Source organism: Tarenaya hassleriana, unplaced genomic scaffold (genome assembly GCF_000463585.1).
Source record: "Tarenaya hassleriana unplaced genomic scaffold, ASM46358v1 Cleome2, whole genome shotgun sequence".
In the NCBI taxonomy this organism is placed as follows: domain Eukaryota; kingdom Viridiplantae; phylum Streptophyta; class Magnoliopsida; order Brassicales; family Cleomaceae; genus Tarenaya; species Tarenaya hassleriana.
The window spans coordinates 9,316,648-9,334,606 of record NW_010965372.1 but is presented as its reverse complement, the minus strand read 5'-3'; the positions used below and the strand labels follow the sequence as shown (position 1 = coordinate 9,334,606).

Here is a 17,959-nt window from a genome sequence, read left to right as displayed (position 1 = left end):
ACAACACATATGAAGATATTCACCATCTAAAACACATCCACCCCAAACTTTTAATCTATCTCTCAAGTATCTCATCCCCGTATCATTAGCACTTGCATTGTCTACTGTAACAGAGAACACTTTGTCAATTCCCCAGTCAAGTAAACACCTTTCAACTGTCTTCGCAATTATATCACCGGAATGACTAGTTACTTGACAAAAATTGATGATTTTCTTCTGTAACATCCAATCACTATCAATGAAATGTGCCGTCAAAGACATGTAGCTAAGATTCTGAGTGGATGTCCATAAATCTGTGGTAAGGCAAACACCAGCCGTATAACTTTTGAAAAACTTTTTCAGCCTACTCTTCTCCTCCACATACAGATTCAAACAATCACGAACTAAAGTCCTTCGAGACGGTATTGAAAATAAAGGTTGAAGCGCATGTGTATAATCTTCAAACCCTTTCTTTTCTACATGTCGTAAAGGCAACTCATCTATAATTATCATTCTCGTCAAAGCCTTACGACACGCATCCTGATCAAATTGCACATAAGAGGGGACACTATCTACTTCATCAACCTTCCTTTTCAATCGATAATGCAAAGTTACTTGTTTTTTCGTCTTCTCCCCATGCTTCTCATCAGGTATATCACGTACTAAACGCGAATAAGTTTTCAAGTGATTAAGCATTGCACTAGTGGTGCTCCCTCTTTTTGTTCGACAACTAATCAATCCAGAACAATGATTGCATCTAGCTTTCAATCCTTCATTTGTTTTTTTCAAAATGATCCCAAACATGTGATCGAGGTCTAGGTACCTGAGATCCAACGTTCTCGTCACTTGCCGACATAGACACAGAGTTTGTCTCCTCTGTAATCGGGACTGAATTGTTGGTAAGCGTCTTTGAGTTTTCTGCTACATACTCCGTCTAAACAAAAAAAATAAAAAAATAATGAGTTCCACAAAATTAGCGGAATACAAGAAGCCTACATGTGTGTGTGTATAATGTCGATGCTGTTTGTGATAGTTTTAATGCATTTTTAACATGATCAAACAAGAGAAGAAAAAAATGTGAAGTATCGAGAACAATGCACAGATTCTTATTTAAATTTTATGGGAAAATAATATGAAATTATATAATTTTATAGATAAATCCTAATTTTAATTTTGAAAACCTAAGACACATATAAACACATGCACTTGTCCTTCTCTCTTCTGGGTTTGGAATTCGCCAAACACAACATGTGAGGTCACCTTCTTTGCATTAAAACCCCCTCGTGTCCCCCCTGTTTTTTTTATTTCTTTTGATTAATTAATCTATTTCTCATTATATATATATATATATATGATGTAAAAAAATGGATAGGCTCTGGATCAATCAACATTACAGCGGATTTATTGATTTGGAGTCTAAAGTAGTTTAATCCATTTTCTAAATGAATTAAAAATAACCAATCATAATTTAATTTGTTTAGCTTACGAATCAAACAACTAACTAAACTAGATATATCACGAAGAGGAAGAATTGTCGGAACCTGGAAGGAGAGAAAGAGTCGAATCGACGACGGGGCGTGGAGGATTGGGAAGGACGGAGGCGAGGGAGCGCCACCGGAGGAGAGCGGAGCGACGGAGCTCTCGTAGCGGCAGAGGCGAAGAGAGAATTAGCGAAGACGGAGAGAGGGAGAGAGAGAGACCAAGAGTGAAAGCGGCGACAGAAATAACTCACGTAGGAGTGTTCTTGACAAACCCCTAACTTAAGTTTTATTTTTTATAAAGTTACCCTTACATATAAACTAATTACAAAATTAGCCATATATTATTAATATTACTAAAAAGTACGGATCGGATCGGATATGTCGGATATTTTTATTTTGATATCCGTATCCAATCCATATCCGACAAATATTTGGAAACCAATATCCGTATCCGATCCGTGGACTCCGGATATCCGAATTTTCGATTCGGATACGAGTCGAATAACGGATCGGATCGGTTTTTTCGGATATTATGCCCATCCCTACCCTCATGTCTCTATCTATACATGTCCATATATTATTAGTATATATATACATTGTTAATACATATATAACACACAGATTTTTAATCAGTCTGTGTTAACAATATTATCAATATATATAAAAATTGTAAATATAAGTAAATGAGGAAAAATAAGATAAATAATTATATGTATATATATTATTTGAATTATATAATTAATTCAGTAATTAATTAAGAAAATATTAACATGTATTAATAATAGTATTATTATTCTATATATTCTTTTTATTGTTTAGTTTAATATTTTTTAAAGTTAATTTTTGTTTTAAATCTAATTTCTTGCGATTTTTTCAATTCAAAATATTGAGTGGTTATATTCTATAACTAAAAACGACCCATGTGACTCATATTAGTAATATGACTAACTAGGGCTGGGCGTTTCGGTTCGGTTCTTCAGAACCGGACCGAACCGAACCGTTAAAACGGTATTTTTTTTCGACCCGAAACCATTGTTATTTCCCGAACGGTACCATTTTTAGAGAACCGAATTTTCCCGGAACCAAATCGAACCGAACCAAACTTTTAAAATCCCGAAAAACCGAATATTTTTAAAGAAAATCTATCATTTTTTTTAATAAAATCCGGAATCTAACCGAACCGATACCGAAACCGAACCGAACCGATTGGTACCTATTTTTGTAAAACCGAAAGAATCGAACCGATTAATTCCGTCCCGAATCCGAACCGTTTTCCGGAACGCCCACTCCTATGACTAACATACTAATATGATTCATATATTTAAAATGATACTACAAAATTCTATATAACTTATTATCTTAAACTTAACGTTATACCGATCAATTTTTTTTCTATCCCTCTCTTTTTTTAGTCTTTTTCTTTATTTTGTTTTTCAAAATTTTGAAATTTAAAAGTTATAACTAATTTTATAAAACCTCTTGGTTAAATCAGTGATTTTATTTCGTTTCTCCCTATTTTTTTTGAATTTTTTGAATTGTATATGGGATAGGCAAAAGTTATAACTCATTTTATTTCGTTTCTCCGTATTTTGATAAAAAAGATAAAAATCTCATTTATATAATTTTTTTAGAAAACTAGAGTTTGAAAAGGGTAATTGGTTGGCGTTGTAAGAATAACAAATTAAGGTATTTTTGACATATTTATTAGGAAAGTTGGTTAAAAAAATTTTACAAACGAAAAAATCCTGTATTTTTTTGCTTATCAATTAAACTCTGTACGTAATGTGATTAACCGATAAAATTCTGAACTTTTTAAAAATTCACTGAAAACCCTCTGCATCTGCCAATTCAAACAAAAATGATGATATGGCAATGACATGGCTTCCAAATCATTCACGCATCATCATAATTATGCACATCATCATTTCAAACAAAATTTAAATTAAATCATTTATTTAAATTAATGTATATACATACAAATTTATATGTACATATATATATAATTAAAAATAAAATTATTTGTAACTAATACAACACACATACACATAAATACAATATATCTATATTATAACTAATACATAAATATATTAAAATAAAAGTAATTATAGTTAATTTTATATACATACATAATATACATATTAAAATAAAAATAATTATAACTAACACATATATATATAATATATATTAAAAATAATATGTATATATATATACTAGTTATACATACAAAATATACATATACAACTAATTAATATGCATATTAAAATTTAAAGTACCTATAACTAATATATATACAATATATATTAAAAATAATATATATATCATTTATAATATAATTTGTAATATATATATATATATTTATATTTATTGTAGATATGTGTATATGTATTTTATTAGTTATAAGTAATTTTATATTTAATATATATATATATATGAATTTGTATGTATATATTAATTTAAATAAATTTTTTAATTTAAATTTTATTTGAAATGATGATATATGATGTAATTATGATGATATAATTTGGAAGCTATATCATTGTCACATCATCATTTTTGTTTGAGTTGACAGACATCGAAGGTTTTTGCCTAATTTTTAAAAAGTTTCGATTTTTTAGCGTTTGAAAATGAACTCTTATATATATTGGGTTTAATAGAAATTTCGAGAATGAAAGCCTGGATATGTAATAACACAAAATAATGGAGGGTCTATGACAAAAATAACCCATAATCGCCGGCCCAAACCCTTGCCAAACCCTAAAATTCCCCATTCCCCTTTGCTTAGGTTTTTCTTATATTGCCGCTGTCGTCAAGGTGGAACCGAAGTTTCTTCAGATTCGTCAGAATCGCGAATTTCTGGTGTAAAGGTGCTTCATTTCCCGGAACCCATTTCATATTATTGATGAATTTATCAAACCCTAAACGGATCAACCTCTCTTTCGTTTATTTGTTTTTTTCTTCTTCTCGTTTTGTATATAAAGCACATATCGAAGGTTTGCAGGTGACGATTTAGAATTATGCCTGTGAGCTCAAAAACTGTGCAAGATCATGAGTCATCCTACATGTCATTTATAACTCTCTTGTAACGATGAAAATATCTCGAGGGTTTTTCTTTCCATAGGATGGAACATTTTTTTTCTCTTTTATGATTAAGTTTGACGAAAATCTATGGAGGTTGGTGTGTGACTATGTATAGTTGTTGATAATATCTTCTTTCTTTACCCAACTGAACAGCTTAAGCATCTTGTAAGCCTGAGTCCAGCAAATGTGTTTTTGTTTGCAAATACAGGAAGAAGAAGAATGAATGAATATGGGAGATTTCATTGAAAAGAGTTGAATTTGAATCCCAGTCTCTGTTTATGATTTCTATGCCGGTTTCTCTTATTTGACTCTGGAATTTCTTTTGTTAAAAGCTTCTTGATGATGGGCTTGTCAGTTTTTAGTTGTTTTGAGTGTATTGCAGACTGTATTGTGTTAATTTTTTACCTGCTCAGCCTGATTTTGTTTTGAACATGATTTGGTTGTGCAGTGTAACCGAGTAAAATGTCGAACCCGAGAGTCTTCTTTGACATCCTGATTGGAAAAATGAAGGCGGGTCGGGTGGTAATGGAGCTTTTTGCTGATGTAACCCCGAAAACAGCGGAAAACTTCCGTGCTCTGTGCACTGGGGAGAAGGGCATCGGGAGAGCCGGGAAGCCACTGCACTACAAAGGCTCAGCCTTTCACCGTATAATCCCGGGCTTCATGTGCCAAGGTGGGGATTTCACTCGTGGAAATGGAACAGGAGGAGAATCAATCTACGGGGATAGATTTGATGATGAGAATTTCAAGTTGAAGCACACGGGTCCAGGAATTCTGTCGATGGCCAATGCAGGTGCCAACACGAATGGGTCTCAGTTCTTCATCTGTACAGAGGAAACATCGTGGCTGAACGGGAAACACGTGGTGTTTGGAAAAGTCGTTGACGGGTATGGCATCGTGAAGGAGATGGAGAAGGTCGGGTCGGACAGCGGAAGAACTACCCAGACAGTTGTCATTGAAGATTGTGGTGAGGTTAAACAGAACTGAGGATAGGAAACTTTAAAGAGAAATCCTCTCCGAGGGTTGAGCTTTCAGAACAGAACCCATAATAAGAATGTATGGCGTATCTCAGTGTGAACATCAGAACATGTCAGCCACTAGAGGTGGTTTGTTCGGATTTTATTTCGGTTAACTGTTCGGTTCTTATATTGAATTCGGGTAGTTTTGATTCGGTTTTCTTTCGTTGGGTTTTGGGTTTCATTGACAAAAATATTCATTCAAACAAATTCGAAAAATCCCAAATAATTTCGGAGTTGGGGAAATCGATATTTCATTAAAAATTAGGTTTGGTTTTGGTTTGAGTTCAATTTTTTTTTATTTTAGAAAAATAGTTATTTAGTTTTTAATCTGGTTTAAATTGATTATGATTGATTATGGTTATATATTATTCGATCCAACCTACTTATAAAATATGATAATGGATCTCAAAAGAATTTGGCTGAGAGCTTAAAAGAATTTTTGTCCAAAGTTGTGCATTATGTCTCTATAACATAAAATTGAAGACCATCGCTACAAGGCCATAGGGTGGGTGGGTAACCGCATATCCAGAGAAATCGTGGTATTTGGATTTGAAACCAAAATATTCGGATATTTAATTATAAGATTTGTATCTGATATTTGGGGTTTACGAATATTCAGGATATGAGTATCCGGAATAATATGCGGATATTCACGGATATCCGAATTTATTTAGAAAAAATATCAATATTTATATATAAAATTTTCAAAAAATAAAAATATATTTATAAAACTCGATGAATTATGATAAAAATATGAGATAAAAAGAAATAATAAGAAATAAATATTAATAGATTTAGTTTTTTAGATAATATTAAAAAATATGAAATTATTTAACTTAAGATATAATTATATTTATAAATCATATTAGTCGGATATCCACGGATACCCAGTTTAAAAATTTTATTACCCATATTTATATTCGGATTCATGGGTATTAAAAAATCAGGATTTGAATTTCGATTTGAAAATTACGAGTACAATAGGGTATATACGAGACGAGTATCCGACTGATACCCGATTTTCGGATATTTGTGTCCAGCCCAACTAGACGATACATTTCGAATTTCGAATAAAACTATATCCATTTATCTTTTGTAAATTTGGTATTCGATATCAACATGCCTATAAAAAAAATGTCATGTTAATACACAAATTTATAAAAAAAATTCTAAATAAATAAAGGGAAAAAACCCTAAAAATTTCTGAACTTGTATTTTGGAGTAATATTAATTTCTAAACTTGTAGAGGTGTCTATTAATTCCCAAATTTGCAAAATTGAACACGTTAAATCCTGAACTTGTTAAACGGTTCCATATTCGTCCATAGCGTTATTTGGTAAAAAAAAACGAGTTGACCGATCCGACGTGGCTCGCCACGTCACGTGCCACGTCGGATCGGTCAAATTAATAGGCACCTCTACAAGTTTAGGAATTAATATTACTCCAAAATACAAGTTCAGGAATTTTTAGGGTTTTTTCCCTTTATTGGAAAAAATGAAAGGGGGTAAATAACGTGGACCCACCAAACTTATATGCTTAATTAAGACATGAATTTTTTAAAAATATTTTTCCAGTAGAAACTAATAACATTGCAAAAAAAAAGTGTCAACATTCAAATGAATATTTTTTCCACTTGTATTTCTTTTTTCTCAGTTTATAGATGAAAATAAAATTATGAACTGTTCTTTTGAATAAATATTCATTTATCCTAGAAATTATATGAGATTTAATATGATTTTTAATCTCGTTAGGAAGAGTAAAAAGAACAAAAAAAATTATTTGAATACAATTTAGCATTGACCCAGAAATGAGAACCAATTTGCCAAAACAAAACAAAGTAAATAATAATTAAATTAAAGCTTTATATGAATAAAAACAAAACAAATAAATAAATAAATAGGTTTTTGGATAAGAACGAACCGTTGATTAAATGTTTTGTTAATTCAATTGGAAATTGGGAAATGCTGGAATACTCTGATTATGTGTTCCTGTTGAGCATGACAACGTATATGATATTTGGACAAGGATTTGGATTTGGTGAATTGGACATTTGAATAGATTCACTTTACTTGTTTTACCTGAGAGATTGAGTTCTTGTGTTTGCATTTATTTTCCAGTGTGCCACTTCTTCAGGCTGCGATCGTGTCGTTCTTCAGTAGTCTTGGCGATGCTGGCCTACAAGCTTCAACCATGGTAGGCTTCCTTTGTTCTATTGCAGATTATACTGTTTGTTGGTTTGCACGAGTTCCTTCTCGCATGACCGATCCGACGTGGCTCGCCACGTGGCTCGCCATGTCGGATCGGTCAACTCGTTTTTTAGACCAAATAACGCTATGGACGAATATGGAACCGTTTAACAAGTTTAGGATTTAACGTGTTCAATTTTGTAAGTTTGGGAATTAATAGGCACTTCTACAAGTTTAGAAATTAATATTATTCCAAAATACAAGTTTAAGAATTTTTAGGGTTTTTTCCCATAAATAAACGATCTTTAAAATTTCCAAAAAAATATTACTTCGGGTATGTGCAGTGTGATGAGAAAATATCGGGTCGGTTTGTAATTTTCATTAAACATAAGGCTTAGATTGAAAATTATTAGATTAGCCACGAGGTTTATCAGATCAACAGTTCGAACTTCCCTTGGCCCATTCTGTGTTTTTTCCCTCTCGCCAGATTATCTTCCTCTTGCCGGCGATTTCTGCAATTATCGTCCGGCATTCTTGTGGTCTTTTTGGTTTCTCAGTTCGGAACTTCAAGGTGAGCTCCATATGGTCTCTTCACTCTGCGTTCTGGATTTTTTGGATTCTGTCTTTGCTTTGGCAGATTTGGAGAAGTTTTCGGTTCTCTCTGTAATATTGATTTGCGTGATCCCTTGAGTTTCTGTTCGAGTAACGTGAAATCTGAGTTTCGCATTTGTTGGAAAATTTCGAGGATATTCTCAGTCGCCTTTTTGGTCGCAGAGAGAATGGATCCTCTGGCGTCAGCAATGGAGAGAGCGAAGGACTTCGCGAAATCAGGCCAGGATTTCGTCTCCAGCCTCTTTGGCCTCCATAAGAGTCCGTCTCGCCGGAATCCGGTAACTTCATCGCCGTTTATGGAATGCCTTTAAATTTTTTGTCCTTGATTGGTATTTTCGGTGTATTGATTCGAAGTCCCTGGTTCATTATTTGGCGAATTGGAGGCGATTTGTGAGACTATCAAGGTGGTAATGGAATTAGAATTTGGTAACACAACTGGTGCTGTCGCTGTTCAACGATTGTCATTTCTTCTGAACTGGAAATTTCAACATTTATTTCATGAACATTACGCATGAATTGTGGTTATATGGCTTAGGCAAGTTGTTTTTGTTGTGATTAGTGATTCTTTCTTGTTCTGATGTCATGTTCAGATTGAGATCTTGAAGCGATTACAAAGAGAAGCATTCTCAGATCTGATGAAACTTAGGGATAGGCAGGATAAGGTGGAGAGGATAATTTCCTTGTATAAGTCATCTAAGGGAGGTCCATTTGTGGAGGCTAGTACCCGAGTGAGGGCTGACATTGATGTGCTCGGAGCCATATTCTTGATGGGAAACATTGATGAGGGTAATTTCGATGTGCTTGATAAAGCAGGAGTGGAACCCGGATTGCTTTCTAGGTTCACATTTGAAACGAACCTTAGGGAGAAAGATAGCCTTGTGGCCGAGCTAGTCACCAATCACAAAGGGGAAAGACATAGCAGGGTTGTCCCTGGTAACCAACTTTCTTTGGCCAAAGTCTTCTATGAGTCGGAGATTAGTGATTGGTTTTCTGCTGTTGCAATTCTTGTTGGTGCTCGTTTCAGAGACATTGATGCTGCAACACCGTCTTCTCATCAGGTATCCGTTGCTTCTGGTGAATTCATATCTATTCTGGATGTGTTTTCGTTGGATATTCTAATTTGCTTGGATGATCTGTAGCACGTACTCAAAATGCTTCATGACCTGAAATTTTACAAGCAAGCAGGTTTTGTTTCCCTTTTACTTGCCATAAACATGGTAACGTTGTGAGTAATCACTTGATTTCTAAGCAACCTCCAAGGTTCTGAAATTATACGGAACTTGAGAAGTACCGAGTCTTCCTTTTCTTTGGTCCCCTTTTTGCTTAGTTATATCATTCCCAGTTCCATGTAATCATTTCATGTTTTCTTTCTCAGGTCATTTGGTTTTCTTTAAATTGTCATTATTGATCGAGCTAAGAATACAATCTCTCCATGATGCAGGGGATGTGTCTCACAGAGGTTTCTGCACTTGGACCTCCTCTTTTGAATCAACATAATGGCAGTGCCCTGGGGTTAACTGTAAGAAAATCAAACATTACAGCCTCACTGGCACAGTCCATCTCAAACCATGAACTTGAACCAGGTTTTGATGCAATCGGTCATTGCTTCAGCACATTTGGGAGGGTCGTCTGCCACATTCCAAGAGGGGTAAAACTGTCTCTTATGGGTTGTCATCGGGTTTTAAAACCATCAAATAACCGCCATCCTTTTGGAGCAGTTGCAATTCCAGTAGGTTTCCTAAGGCGCCAGTCTGCTCCAGAATCAACAACGGAACCATCAGCACCACCTCTGGAGATGAACAACATGAGTTGGGTATCGTCCGGTTCCATCGCTCTGAAGCTAGATTCTGAACTGGATGAGTTCACAAGACTTGGGGGATGGATTGAGATTCAGAACTCGAACCCAAAACACATAAAGTGGGCAATGTCTGTGTCAGATAACTCAGAGGATGAAGTGGGATGGGGAATGAGCGTAGGAGGAATCATTGATGGACCAAGAAATCAGGATCAGTTTCAGGTGGAATCATATCTGAAGTTGAACATAAACAATCGGTTCAGCTTGAACCCAGGTCTCGTTTACCTCACAAATGGAAACGGAAGAACAGTTGGACTCATGCTTCGGTCTCACTGGTCACTATAACCATCTCAAGGTTTGCCCTAAATCTTAATTTCCAGAGGATTCTTTGCATAGCAGTCGGATGTTTTGTTGGTTCGGATTGCTGGGACTGTAGATTGAAGAGTTCAGTTCCAGATTGTAGAATAACCAGTGGCCATCCCATCACCGTTGACTCACCTTCTCTAGCAACTCCTTTAACACCGATTCAAACTTTGTGCGTCAAAGATTTTTCGAGTTCTAGCTTCATCCCCTTAGCCATACAGGTAAAAGGATTCTTCCCGAGGAAACTGTCGATATGTGATGCATTTTAATCAGCGGCATAATCTGTTTCCTTGTCTTTGTATTAGTCTGAACAGCAAGAAGACATGGAGGAATGCATGAATGGCATGCAAAGAAGAAAAAGCTGCTAACGTTTTGCCAGTAAATCCAGAAGCCCTCCCCTGAGGTAAGTAGAGTAGAATGAGCCTTGGGCTTCAAAAGGCTGAGATATATGAAGCAACCAGTGATGAATGGAATGGGATTCTATGATCTGAGCCTTTATAAGAGAGTTTTTTAGTCATGTTAAAACTGAGGATAATTAGCAACTTGCCATCATCCTTCCCAGCTCTCCTCTCTCCTTGTTAGGTTATTGGTCTTTTCTTTCATCTGCCCATTCTTAAAACGAAAAAGAAGAATGTTAGAGTCCCACATCGATCATGTGGTAGATAATTGAGTCTTTAAAACTCCTGGGTTCTTCTTAACCAAAGAGATTTGGCTCCACCGAAAACGTGAGAACAACGTACAAAAATACCATTAGAATTTTCTTTTTTGTTTATCGCCATACCTGTCAGTAACTTGCAATGATAATAAGCTGTTCCGCACCATCCGTTTGGCGTCAGCTATCCGCCTTTCTACTCTCCTTGGCATGTCATTTATATTTTTTCCATTTCAATTCTCTGTGTTTTTTTTTTTTATAAATGGTTAATTAAAATAAATTTTAGAAATTCTCTGTGTTTTTTGGCCATCCGTATTAGGTTATCTAAATATCTTTTTTCTGTCCTAATGTGAATCAGCCTCTCTCTCTCTCTCCTCCTCGACCATCGGGTTGCGTCTGTGGTTCCTATTAATTCCTCCATTTTTCTAAAGATCCCAAAAGCGTAAATCTAACATAGTTTATAGGATTTTTTTGTTTGGTTTTGGTTCTAATACTTTTGGCACATGAAACTCACTTAAGAAACAAAATCTTAGGGAAAAAAGTTGTCAAGGCAAGATTCAAATGCTCCAAAACTCTTATCACCAGTTGGGATGTTTCTATCATAGCATCTCCATGGAAAGAAATCCATTTCATTTGGAAACAAACCATATCTTTCGTTGGATATTCTCCATCTGTTTCAATTTTATCTGGTTGTCAAGTGTTTTGAATTCCGATCTTTTCTGAACAAATAATATGATTTATTTATTTGATCGTAATTACGATATTATCTAAATAAATGATTATTTTGTTAGAAAAATCTGAAAACAACTTTAATTTCTATTATAATATTTTTTTTTATAAAATTGTTAATTTTGGAAAAAATTACTGTTCTTTTTTTTTTATTAAGATGCGCGGAAAGGAAAACAAGCAAGAACAATTAAAAACGTATAGCCAAAAAAGGAAAGAAAAAAAGAAAAGTAAATGTGTATGATGTGAAACATCACTTTATAAATATACATCTAAGTAAAATACGGTATTCACATCACCGGTTTCTCTCTCCCTCTCTCGATCTCGATCTCGATCGATTCCTCTCCTCTTCGTAATCTCTGTGGATCAAAAGACCATGTCGGGAAGAAAAATCACGCTGAAGAGCTCCGATGGCGAGACCTTTGAGGTCGATGAAGCCGTCGCTTTGGAGTCGCAAACCATCAAGCACATGATCGAAGACGACTGCGCCGACAATGGAATCCCTCTCCCTAACGTCACCAGCAAGATCCTCTCGAAGGTCATCGAATACTGCAAGAAGCACGTCGACGCCGCCGCTAAGTCCGAAGCCGCCGCCGCCGCCGAAGAAGACGTTATGAAGAACTGGGACGCCGAGTTCGTCAAAGTGGACCAGGCTACCCTCTTCGATCTCATCTTGGTCTGTGCTCTCTACGTTGTTTTGCCTCCGATTTTTAGTTTTTATCCCTTGATCTGATTTCTCCTTCGGTATTTCTTGATTCGGCGTCGCTTATTCTATCGCTTTAGGGTTTCGGATTTCGGGCTTAATTTTAGGGTTCTCTGTGGTGTCGATGTTGAATTTAGGGCTGATTTCTTGTGGGTCAGTGGTATTCGGATGTAGAATTAAGGGTTAGGGTTTCGCGATATTGATTTCGGATTTCAGGGCTAATTTTACGGTTCCCAGGTGTAAGGATGTGGGATAAAATTGTTAGGGTTCTGTGGCACCGGGGTGCATGATTTTAGGGTTCCTTTTTGGTGTTCTGATTGATTGCAAAGTTCATTTGGGGGAGATCTGTTTCGGTGATTGAATTCATTTAGCGATTGATTTACTGTAAAGTTGAATGAGAAACTGATTCGCTTATTGAGTTATTTAAGCCTGCAGGTACAGTATTGTTTGCACCATGGGTGATCCGTGGTCTGATTCAAGATGGTGTCTTAAATTTGTTTGAACTGTCATCAAAATGGAACTTTTCGTAATCCTGTGAACTAAAGTTTGATGGCCAGTTTTTCATTCATAGAGAAGGGATGTGTATGTTCATTGGATTTGTTATTTTCTTCTTTGACAGGAAGAAAAGATTTTGGTCTGTGGTGGTTAAACTGAAACCATGAAAAAGCTAGTGTTATCTGATGATGTGTTCTTGTTTGGACTTTACATCTAATACTTGTGAGGGTTGCTTGTTTCACTATATGTTTTGCTTGAGTTTGAGCTCGATTCTGAATCTGAAACCTGTAAACCTATGTTTCAATGTTGTTGTGAGCAGATGAAGCCTAACCCGCTATTTTCTATGTCCCGAAAACTTGTAGGCTGCCAACTATCTGAACATCAAGGGCCTTCTGGACTTGACCTGCCAGACCGTAGCCGATATGATCAAGGGTAAAACTCCAGAGGAGATCCGCAAAACCTTCAACATCAAGAACGACTTCACCCCGGAGGAAGAGGAGGAGGTGCGCCGTGAGAACCAATGGGCCTTTGAGTAAAGGTGAAAGACCAACCGAGAAAACCGAAAGAAAAAAACGGGGTGTGCCCGATTGTCTATCTCCGCCATATTAGTAATCTACAAGACTTCACCCTCAGTAGTACAATCTCTGTGTTTGTTCGTCGCACATTGTTTCTGTTTACGTCTGTTGTGTTGATTCTCTCTCCCTCTCCTTCTCCCTCTCCCTCACTCGCAACCTGTCACGGGTTGTGAGATGCTGCGTCGGATGTTATGCTATGAATGTTGAATGACTTGTTTTCCATTTCGATAACCATCTTTCGTAATAACCATTATGAATGTATTAAAAAGTTGTCCTTTTATTGATTTCTCTGCTAAATTCTATTTTGAGCTCATAAGTTGGTTTGGGCATTTGTCAGCTATCCGATTTGGAGTGGTTTTAGGGTTTCTTACCAGCCCCTGAATGAAAATTTGGGGGTTCTAATATCTAATCTATATCCATCTTTAGTTCTAAAATCTTGTTCTGCAGATTTGATCATGAATAGGAAACAAATTAACGAAAACAAGTGCATTTAAAAATTCAAACATTTTTTTTATTTGTATATTTATCTGTCACATTTTATTAAGTTTGAAAGCTTTTCTTTTATTTAATATAAATATAAAACTAAAAATGAGATCATAAACAAGATTTCTGTAACAATTTCGTGGATTTTTGAACTAAACCTACAACTTTGACACATTCGATTACAAGTTAGTTCCCACAAAAGAAAAAACAAAAAGAACATTTTTCATTACAAAACGTTGAAGCAAATACCAACAGGACAGATGGAAGCATCACTATGAATAAACGAATTTCAACTACTCAAATTAAACAGAGAGACAAAGGTCGAAAGTACGGTAAAGTGTTGGGAATCCACACTCGGTCGGATTTCATATGTCCCTTCAAAGAAAAAAAGTAAGAGCAAAAAACGCTTCAGCAGATGCAAGATGACTGACTTTGCTCAAAAAGCACACCAAAATCACGTTTTATGCAAAGCAGAACGGCCAAAAGCCCTTCACAGAGATTTCGGCCATTTCCGTGGTTAGACGATAACATCCCATCATGTGGCTGCCTGGGTTGGGTCTGCGTTAGGCCTAGGCCCGTTCAACCTGAACCCACGGCCTCTTCCTCGGCCTCCCCTCCCACGACCACGCCCTGCAATATAAGATCATGTATCGTGACAGGGTTTCTTATCAGCTATGAGATAGGTTCCTGATCGGACCTATCCAGAAATTAATGGGAATAACAGATGGAATGAAAGGAAAATACTAAAGAAAAATGAGGATTTGCCACAACTCACGGGGCTTGAACCCAATCTAAGGAAAATCACTAAAAAACTGCCCCAAGATTTTAGGATCTAATACTATGTTGCAGAACAAGGGCTTGTGTCAAATATCAAAGAGATAGAGAAAACCATAAAGATTTTTAGAGGTTGAATGAACAATTGGTGATGAGCATGAACAGGAATAGAAGTGACTTTTTGAGTGTGTTATGTGAGTAAGAGGGGAGGCTACCTCGTCCTTGTGGAGGCGCATCATAACCATAACCATCTTGTTGAGGATCAAACTGAGGTCTGTTGTAACCTCCTCGTCCACGACCACTGAAACCACGTCCTCTTGCACGACCTCTACCCCTGCCATATGCTGGATTTTGGTTCCAACCTCCATCATCATACTCATCAGATCTGTAAGTGTTTCCTGTGTTGAAGGGATTGCATCCAGTCATGAATGATGCTAGTGAGATTTTTAGACCGAGGAAACTGAGGTATAGATGATTTAAAATTATTCATAAAATGGCATGTGTTCCACCTCTAACAGCTGGGTTAGCTAATAAGTATCTTCAGAGAACTGTTCTATCCCAAGAGATGGATAAAGTAAAAATCACTAGGCACAAAATCGAAACTTGAATGAACCATACCTCTACCTCCTCTTCCCCTTCCTCTCCCACCTCGACCCCGACCCCGACCCCGGCCACGGCCACGGCCACTAGGAGAACCCTCTGCAATAGAACACAGGAGTTATACTTTCCAAAATCACCCAGTAATAGAATTAGTATGAAACTGCAAAAAATTGTTTTTGTTTCCCATTCTGGTTCCCTCTCCTGTATGTATTTCATGTGTGTATATATATACAGATTCAGATCTAGCATTTTATAAACAAATTCAAAGGAATCTGCAGATACCTTCGTAATCGGCATCCTCAGATGCCTTCACCAGTTCAGCAGGTAAAGGAGGCTGATACCTGAAAACTCAACAACAACAAAGGTACGAAGTTTACAATTGATTTCAGTTGAATAAGTGACCCGAACAGATCTTGGGAGTGTACGTGTGCATCTTTCTTGCATAAGGAAAGAACGTTTCCATGTTCAAGCAAAAAAGTGCATCGTGGTGGTGTTAACCCAGGGAGGTTTCAGCTGCAAACCAAAGAAACTTACCCAACAGAAGAAGTGTCAAGTTCCTTCTTGGAGAGGGTAATTGTTATCATGGATACATGCCTTGTAGTCTCCAACCTATGACCGAAAGACAGACTTTGTAAGAAGAACTGTGATAGGAGCATTGTTGCAAATGCATTGAATATAGAGGCTAAAACGTGATCCTGGTAGATAAAAATAAAAATAAAACAGGGTTCCTTACGGCAAAAGACCTTCCTCCAAAGGTTCCCACGTGTCTGTGATGTCAGTGGAGGCAATTGAGGTGATCTGATGAAGATCCGGGATTCTTCTCTGCATTATACATGAGAGATAAACTCTTAGAACCTCCGCCAAAATACTTAACATGTAACCATCATGTCGCGTACTAGACAGACAGAAAAAAACTACCACCTTGATGAGTTCCACAATAGTGACAGTCTTGTTGATAGCTCTACCCATAGCCTTGAATACAATCTCACTCGAATCCTTTTCCTATATACAGATGATGAAGATCAAATCACCAGAAGCAGCATAAAACATACAGGACACATAAAACACATTCTACTGCCTATAAGTCATATATCAAGCAGCACCAGTTACTACCACAGCTTCACACTGACCCTTTTTACCAAGCTATTAAACCGATGGAACAGTCTTCCCCTGTAAACAATTTATCACCATTACCGGCAAGACCGTACCTTTCGAGCAATGTTTACACGCCATCTTTACATGACATGAGAGAGTGCAAAAGTCCAAAAACACACAGCAGAACAATCCAAAAACTCCACGTTTGAATTTAGCCGGTTGATGTTTTCCGTATTACTATGTCATTATTGTATCCAAAGACGTGTGGATACCAAATACATCAGCAACCCAGCAAAGCAATGCTTAATTGGTCAAACCAATGACCATTTCATCCTTATCTTCTCTGATTTCTAAAAGCCTGGTTTTGTCCCATCACCCAAACAACAATAATATCGATCTCAATTTGTAAAAATCTATGCAACATAACACAAGGTCAATTAGAACTTGAAAAAAATCACAATTTGTTCAAGGGAAAAAACTACCATTCATTCGACTAATACAACCTAAAACTTTCAATACAATACGACCAGCATCCCGACATAACAGAGTTTTCACAAATTCATCGAACATTCAATCTAATTCACACGAAAGCCATAACGAAAAAAAAAAGGAATTCAAAAGAGAAGAACCTGAAGCAGATTCATGGCGTAAGTGATGTAGTTGCGCATACGCCCCTGACTTGTAATCCGAATCTCGTTCTCATCAATCGGCGTCTCCGCCTTCGGCTTCTCCACTCTCTGGTACCGATCCATCTACGCATTTGAAAAACACATCTAAATCAAAACCACATACAAAGTTCACGAATTCAAAACCCAAAAAACACACACGAACAATATGAAACTCGGGAACTAGGGAATTCGAAATCGAGCGAAATGAGATTTAAGGATTCGTACGGACTTTTTTTTTTCTCGGAGGGATTAGTTTTTTTTTTCTTCGTTGAAAAAAATAGATAAATAAGCAAAAGCAAAAGCAGCTCTCCTCTCCCTCTTAACGGCTTCTGTTTGGTTGTTGCTCCTTTTTAAGCCCTAAAGCCGTGTTGGGGGTATAAATACTGTACCGCTGCTCTTAACTACCCTAACCGGGTCCTTTCGAACCGGTTTCACCCGGTTTAAAAAACTAACCGGTTTATTTCATTCTCAAATCTGACTAATTACGCTAACTAACCCTTTTGGAGTTTTTACTATCCATGAAAAGGGCATCTTAGCGGTTATTTTATTTTGGAATGTGAATATCTGAATTTTTGTTTATAAAGATGAAAATATTTATTATATATGATCATTTACAAGGATATATAAAATAAAATAGACAAATATATAATCATATCTAAACTACATTTTATCTAA

At 36.4% G+C, this 17,959-nt stretch overlaps 4 protein-coding genes across 6 annotated transcripts; 3 read left to right on the top strand and 1 right to left on the bottom strand.

Annotated features, from left to right (window-relative positions):
- The first annotated feature begins 4,176 nt into the window (after positions 1–4,176).
- LOC104813225 (peptidyl-prolyl cis-trans isomerase CYP19-3) lies at positions 4,177–5,715 on the top strand. Its single transcript, XM_010540794.1, has 2 exons — positions 4,177–4,324; positions 4,987–5,715. The coding sequence occupies exon 2, from the start codon at positions 5,001–5,003 to the stop codon at positions 5,523–5,525; it is 525 nt and encodes a 174-aa protein (XP_010539096.1). The 5' UTR covers positions 4,177–4,324; positions 4,987–5,000; the 3' UTR covers positions 5,526–5,715.
- Positions 5,716–8,202: 2,487 nt separating this feature from the next.
- LOC104813224 lies at positions 8,203–11,299 on the top strand. Of its 3 annotated transcripts, XM_010540793.2 has the most exons (6): positions 8,203–8,314; positions 8,518–8,633; positions 8,946–9,413; positions 9,797–10,505; positions 10,607–10,734; positions 10,819–11,299. In XM_010540793.2, the coding sequence occupies exons 2-4, from the start codon at positions 8,523–8,525 to the stop codon at positions 10,493–10,495; spliced, it is 1,278 nt and encodes a 425-aa protein (XP_010539095.1). In that variant the 5' UTR covers positions 8,203–8,314; positions 8,518–8,522; the 3' UTR covers positions 10,496–10,505; positions 10,607–10,734; positions 10,819–11,299. The 3 variants fall into 3 exon arrangements, with proteins under 3 accessions (XP_010539095.1, XP_010539093.1, XP_010539094.1); XM_010540791.2 differs by having other exon boundaries at positions 9,797–10,734; XM_010540792.2 differs by having other exon boundaries at positions 8,208–8,314; positions 8,500–8,633; positions 9,797–10,734.
- Positions 11,300–12,168: 869 nt separating this feature from the next.
- On the top strand, positions 12,169–13,948 carry LOC104813223 (SKP1-like protein 1B). Its single transcript, XM_010540790.2, has 2 exons — positions 12,169–12,567; positions 13,452–13,948. The coding sequence occupies exons 1-2, from the start codon at positions 12,268–12,270 to the stop codon at positions 13,623–13,625; spliced, it is 474 nt and encodes a 157-aa protein (XP_010539092.1). The 5' UTR covers positions 12,169–12,267; the 3' UTR covers positions 13,626–13,948.
- A 402-nt stretch (positions 13,949–14,350) lies between these two features.
- On the bottom strand, positions 14,351–17,624 carry LOC104813222 (ribonuclease P protein subunit p25-like protein). The gene is made up of 9 exons (XM_019202332.1): positions 17,514–17,624; positions 17,246–17,368; positions 16,443–16,523; positions 16,255–16,343; positions 16,056–16,130; positions 15,804–15,862; positions 15,540–15,620; positions 15,137–15,319; positions 14,351–14,777 (listed from the first exon to the last, which is right to left on the bottom strand). Exons 2-9 carry the CDS (start codon positions 17,366–17,368, stop codon positions 14,683–14,685), a joined length of 786 nt encoding a protein of 261 aa, XP_019057877.1. The 5' UTR covers positions 17,514–17,624; the 3' UTR covers positions 14,351–14,682.
- Between the last annotated feature and the right edge of the window lie 335 nt (positions 17,625–17,959).